The 6,163-nt window shown below is 57.1% G+C and overlaps 2 protein-coding genes across 2 annotated transcripts; both read right to left on the bottom strand.

Annotated features, from left to right (window-relative positions):
- Positions 1 to 662: 662 nt before the first annotated feature.
- Positions 663 to 3,949, bottom strand: LOC145946452 (uncharacterized). Its single transcript, XM_083056064.1, has 2 exons — positions 2,674 to 3,949; positions 663 to 2,560 (listed from the first exon to the last, which is right to left on the bottom strand). The coding sequence occupies exons 1-2, from the start codon at positions 3,947 to 3,949 to the stop codon at positions 663 to 665; spliced, it is 3,174 nt and encodes a 1,057-aa protein (XP_082912190.1).
- Positions 3,950 to 3,961: 12 nt separating this feature from the next.
- On the bottom strand, positions 3,962 to 5,791 carry LOC145946451 (uncharacterized). Its single transcript, XM_083056063.1, has one exon. It carries the CDS (start codon positions 5,789 to 5,791, stop codon positions 3,962 to 3,964), a length of 1,830 nt encoding a protein of 609 aa, XP_082912189.1.
- Positions 5,792 to 6,163: the final 372 nt, after the last annotated feature.

Raw genomic sequence — 6,163 nt, 5'->3', positions numbered from 1 at the left:
AAAAAAAAACACAAAAAAATACAATCTGTAATTAGGCGCGATGACGCGTGAACCGAAGCGAGCGACTTCGGATCGAATCTGCCGTCACCGGCAGTATCTCAGAGCGAGCGACTCTAAAAGATAGCGCGCGATAATTTTCACGATGAATTCGCGTTCTGTGAGCGACAGCAGGAATAGCGGTTCTCTTGTCTAAAGCGTGTCCGTTTTCGGCAGAGGAATACAACGAACAGAGCGAGTCCTTTTTCATCGTTCTTAACCGATTCCCTTTTTTCTATACGCGGCATGTTTACGTCAGCTGACTTGCTCTAGCACGGTTCTGTATCCGATTCTCTTTGGAGGACGCGTGGCCCTGTTTATCACTTTCGTTTTATTTGTCTCTCGATATTGCTCGAATCGAATTACAAGGTTGACGCGGACAATACTAAACGCGAGTTGAGCTCATGATTTGACGAGACAGTTTTCCCGACAACTAAACCTGCAATGCGTGATTCTGCCTGAACATTCCGCCCGCCTCGTTTGGAACCATTCAAACGAAACTCGAGAAACGTTGTAACAATGTAGCGAGAACGGGAGATGACTGAAAATGAATTGAAATAACGAGACGCGAATTACGGAACATAAGACACTGATTTTACTCCAACCATGCAATTGACAGCGAGATCTCATGCTTCGCGTCCCTTGATATCGTTGGGCTCGTGATCGTCATTCGGCAACGGAATGAGGCGGTTTACGGGTCGCGTGAGGGTCGACGACGCGGTTCGCACGGTCACGACGCGTACGTGGCCATCGTCTCCGGGGTGCGTAGCGGTGATGCGCGCCAATGGCCACTTGTTCGGCGGTGATGCTTCGTTTCGAAGCACGCAGAGTCGGCCGACCTTGAGAGCGGTGTCGGACTTCCACCACTTCGGGCGGAAATTTAGCGAGTGCAGATACTCTCGCGACCATCTTTCCCAGAAGTGCTCCCGCATCCTTTGCACCAACTGCCACCGCGTGAGTCTGTTCTCCAGGGTCGTCAAGAGTGACGGCTCCGGCACAGCGTTGAGTGCGGTCCCAATCAAAAGGTGCCCCGGCGTCAGGGCGGTGATGTCGTCCGGGTCTTCGGACAATGCTGTGAGAGGCCGAGAGTTGAGGCATGCCTCCACTTGAGCGAGCAGCGTGGACATTTCCTCAAATGTCAAGGTTGTGTCGCCAAGCACCCGACGGAGATGCCGTTTGAGCGCCTTGACTGCCACCTCCCACAGTCCTCCGAAGTGCGGAGCTGCCGGGGGGTTGAACCGCCATCGAATGCGGTCGCTCGTCATCTCATTGGCGATGTGGCGTCCCTCCTTGTTGCTAGCGGTGAAGAGTGCTCGGAGTTGCCGGTCAGCCCCTACAAAATTCGTACCACAGTCGCTGTACATTGCTTCACAGAGCCCTCTGCGGGCGGTGAAACGGCGCAGCGCTGCGAGGAACGCGTCGGCCGTATAGTCGGACGCCACGTCCAGGTGTACGGCCTTGGTACTCAGGCAGACAAACACTGCGATGAACGCCTTGTAACTCTTGTGACCTCGCCCCTTGGTGGTCCTCAAGAATATCGGGCCAGCATAATCGATTCCGGTATGTTGGAAAGGTCTCGACGGAGTCACGCGAGGCCGGGGGAGATCACCCATCAGTGGCTGACTCGCTGCCGCCCGCCATCGAGTGCACGTCACGCAGCGATGGATGACCTCTTTGACTCGTGTCTTTCCCCTCGGAATCCAGAAGCGCTGGCGTAGTAGTCCCAGCGTCGACTGCACTCCTCCGTGCAGGGTCCGGTGATGGCTGGTCTTAATGACGAGCCTCGTCAGCTGAGACTCACTCGGCAGAATTGCTGGATGCTTCTCGTCATACGAGAGGCAGGCGTTCCTCAGCCGACCTCCTATCCTCAAGATGTCCTTGCCGTCTATGAAGGGGTTCAGCTTGAGAAGCGGGCTCCTTCTTGCTAGTTCCTTACCGCTTGCCAATGCGGCGAGGTCTGGGTATCCCCATGCCTGAACGACGCGGATCCATGCGTCTTCGGCATCTCGCAGTTCGTCCGCGGACAGTGTGAGGCTTCGCACTTGCCGTGGATTCAGCCATCTTCTACACCAGGCTGAAATGCGCAAAAGGCGATGCCAGGAAGAGTACCTCGTCAGCAGGATTGGCTCGTCCGGACGTTGTCGCGACGCTGCGTGGTGGCTCGTCCGTTGTTCCGGTAACTCCGCTGTAGTCTCCAATGCCGGACCGGCGGGCCATGGGCCTGGCGTCGTTGTCAGCCACGGCGGCCCCTTCCACCACAGGTCGTGCTTCGTCAGGTCGCTCGGAGCGATGCCTCGCGATGCGCAGTCAGCTGGGTTGTCGATTCCAGGCGTGTGATGCCAGCTCGCTTTGGATGTGATGCGTTGGATCTCCGCGACACGATTGGCCACGTACGTCTTCCAGCGCGATGGATGTCCTTGAATCCATGACAAGGTCACGGTGGAATCGGACCAGAGATGCGTGCCCGCGATTGGTAGCACGATGGCGGCTTGAAGATGTGCCGCAAGCGTCGCCAACAGAGCGGCTGCGCATAGTTCTAGTCTCGGCAGTGATACCTGTTTCACAGGAGCGACCTTGGATTTGGCGGCCACCAACGAGACCCTGGCCGTTCCGTCGCGACCGACGGCTCGGATGTACAGCACGGCGGCGAACGCTCGTTCTGAGGCATCGGCGAAGCCGTGGAGCTCAATGTTGTCCTCTGGGCCATGTTCGAGCCAACGCGGGACCCGCACACTCTCAAGTTCCGGAGGTCTGCTTTGAATGCCGTCCAGAATTCCGCATCTCTCGTCGTCAACGGAGTGTCCCAGTCGAGTCCCTGAAGCCAGACTGACTGGATCAGTATCTTCGCTCGGATGACCACTGGTGCGATCCATTCCAGAGGATCGAAGAGCTGCGCCGTGACAGACAGAACTGTCCTCTTCGTGGTCGGTTGCGGGTTGGATTGGCGGGTGACAAAGGAAAATTGGTCCACGTCCGGATGCCACTGTAGTCCGAGCATGGAATGACTCTCTTGCGGGTCCCAGGCTCGGAGATCGGCACGCATTTGGTCTGCTGCGGGGACGTCCTTGAGGAGCTCCGGGTCAGTCGCGGACCATTTCTTCAGCGGGAAGCCGCCCGCCCTGCAGACCTCAACTAACTGCTGCTGGACTTCCTGTGCTTCTGGCAATGAATCAGCTCCGGCCAATATGTCGTCCACGTAGACGTCGCTGCGCAGCACGGCTGATCCCAGTGGGTAACGCTCTTCCTCGTCTGCGGCTAATTGACGTAGCGAGCGGATCGCCAGGAATGGCGCGCACGCCAATCCGTATGTGACCATGTTCAACCGGTATTCTTGGATCGGCTCTGTCGTGTCGCGTCGCCAGACGATTCGCTGCAAATCGCGATCCGCAGGATGCACGAGGATCTGCCTATACATCTTCTCGATGTCCGTTGCCATGGCGTACTTGTGTCGGCGCCAGCGCGTCAAAACGTCTGGTAGAGTTGGCAGTAGGTTTGGCCCTACGCTCAGTTGGCTGTTGAGGGTGATACCGGTTGGCAAGGGCGAGGAGCCGTTGAAAACCACGCGCAGTTTAGACTTTCCATCGACGCTCTTCAAGACTCCGTGGTGTGGGAGATAGCACACGGCCTGTCGCGCAGTTTCACTCGAGTCTATCGGCGACATATGACCGAGCCCCTCGTAGTCGTGCATGAACTCTCGATACATATCACGTAATTGATGATCACGCGCAAATCGGCCCTCCATGCCTGAGAGCAGCCGCATCGCGGAAACTCGACTCCCGGTGAAACCCGTCGCGTCGTCGGTCAACGGGAGTCGCACTACGTAACGCCCGTGCTGATCCCGTGAATGCGTTCGCGCGAACAAGTCTTCGCACTCCCGTTCTGCTGATGTTAACGGTGGCGGATTGCGCGGCATTTCCTCCTGCTCCTAGAGCCTCCTTACCATGTCTGTCAGCGTCTCGTCGACGACGCACGAATGGCTATGGGCAGCGGCCTTGTCGTTCGAGTCCTCGATTGCGCCCGAGAGGATCCACCCAAGTGACGTGCGTTGCGCGACCGGCTCCCGCGGACCCCCTTTGATGACACCGGAATCGAGAATAGCGGCGTATACGTCTGCGCCGAGCAGAAGGTCCACCGGATCGGTGGCTTGAAACTCTGGATCGGCCAGCTCGAGTCCATGCAGGTGATTCCACGGCTCCTCCCTCATGGTCGTCACTCCAGTGTAAACAGTGAGACGCGGGAGAATTAGCGCCGATATGATCATCGGCGACCCTGCGGTGCGAGGCAATACTCGAAGGGATACGCGCCCGTTCGCGGTGCCCGTCTGCGTTCCGCCGACGCCGAAGACTGTGACTGCGGCTGAGTTTCGGTGCAGACGCAACCGCTGCGTCAACGCCTCGGAAATCATCGAAGCCTCCGAGCCCTGGTCGATCAATGCCCGTACCGAATGCAAGCCGCCGAACTTGTCGGCGACTCGAACGCGCGCGGTGGCGAGGAGAACGGCTCCTCTTCCTAGACGCGGCTGATGTGCCACGTGCGAGATCGCAGTGACCCCGCGACAGGCGTCATGCAGCGAGGTGTGATGCCTGCCCCGGCAGACCGAGCAATTTTTCTTCGACTGGCATTCACCCACCTGATGTCTGCCAAGGCAATTGAGGCACAGCTGGGTGGTCTCGACGTGCTTCTTCCTCTCCTCCGCCGACTTCTCCTGGTAGCCGTCGCACAGCATTAAGAAGTGGTCTCTCTTGCATAGCGAGCATCTTCCGCGCCTCGCTTCCTGCTTCTGAGCGTGGTGAGATCGCGCAGATCGAGCGCCGCCGTCCCCTGGTTTGTTCGGCGTTGACTCTGGCTTCTGAGGGTGAAGGGCGTCCAAGGTTTGGAGCCGTCTCTCCAAGAATCCCTTGAGTTCGACGTATGACGCTGGTTCCGATGTTCCCCCGATGACGTCCTCCCAGTCTCGACGCGACCGCGAGTCAAGGAGCTCCACCACCAGGTGGACGAACAGGTCCTCGCAATTTGAAATCGGCCGGTCGATGCTCTCGAGCGCGCCGACGGTGGAGATCACGCACTGCAGGATGCGCTTCAACTCGCTCGCCGACTCGCCCTTCATCTTGGGCAGCGTCGTGAATGCCGAGAAATACGACCGCACGAGAATTCTCTTGTTCTCGTAGTGATCGACGAGAATGTTCCAGGCCCGTCGGTAATTCTCCGATATAGTGGATAGATTGCGGACGAGCAACTCCGCTTCTCCCTTCAAGGACGCCTTCAAGTAGTGCAGTCTCTCCACGTCTGAAATGCTGGTGTCCTTCCCGATGACCGATCGGAAGAGGTCGCGGAACGGCGGCCAGTCGGCGTATTTGCCGGAGAATTGCGGCAATTGAATGCGCGGGAGAGTCGTGCGCTGTCGGACGGACGACGGCTCGGTAACCGTCGCTGCACTTCCGGTCGCTTGCACAGGCAATGCGTTCCTCAGAGTCATGAGTCGCGTCTTCTGGTTTAGGTAGGTTTCCTCAGCGTGTCCCGCGAAGTCTCCCGTGACGTAATCGTGTGTCTTCAGCTTCTCCCAGAACGTAGAGCGGAGGTCGTCGTACTGCCGGTCAAATTTCGCCCAGCAGTCTTCCAATCTCTTGAGGCGCGCATCGATGGCTGTGACCGTAACGTTCGCCTTTCCCAATTTGTTGAGATTTTCCACCGTGTTTGCGATGCGAACTTGCAACTCGTCTTGAGCGCGGATAAGGTAATCCATATCCATACTCATGGTGTCGACTGAGAACCACTGTTCACTCGTTTACTGCACTTGCACAACACCGGATAAGCGATCCGGCTCGAAGGACCAGATTGTTTCGTCGTGGACGAAATTATATTCGCGCGATGAGTGAGGAACGAGTGAAGCACAAATCGTAGGTGTAGTGAAAAGGAAAACACACGTTTATTAAAAAAAAACACAAAAAAATACAATCTGTAATTAGGCGCGATGATGCGTGAACCGAAGCGAGCGACTTCGGATCGAATCTGTCGTCACCGGCAGTATCTCAGAGCGAGCGACTCTAAAAGATAGCGCGCGATAATTTTCACGATGAATTCGCGTTCTGTGAGCGACAGCAGGAATAGCGGTTCTCTTGTCTAAAGC

This window comes from Prenolepis imparis, unplaced genomic scaffold (genome assembly GCF_030444845.1).
Source record: "Prenolepis imparis isolate NDT839.2.m4 unplaced genomic scaffold, iyPreImpa1.0 SCAF_16, whole genome shotgun sequence".
NCBI lineage: Eukaryota > Metazoa > Arthropoda > Insecta > Hymenoptera > Formicidae > Prenolepis > Prenolepis imparis.
This window is presented reverse-complemented; position numbering and strand designations above follow the sequence as displayed.

Bases quoted from the DNA above. Each gene is read 5' to 3' on its own strand.
- LOC145946452 (XM_083056064.1), bottom strand. From the start codon at position 3,949: ATGCCGCGCAATCCGCCACCGTTAACATCAGCAGAACGGGAGTGCGAA. The intron at 2,561-2,673 runs GTACATCCGAGC...AACTATGCGCAG, and splicing joins CGAGCGTTCGCCGCCGTGCT to CCGCTCTGTTGGCGACGCTT.
- LOC145946451 (XM_083056063.1), bottom strand. From the start codon at position 5,791: ATGAGTATGGATATGGATTACCTTATCCGCGCTCAAGACGAGTTGCAA.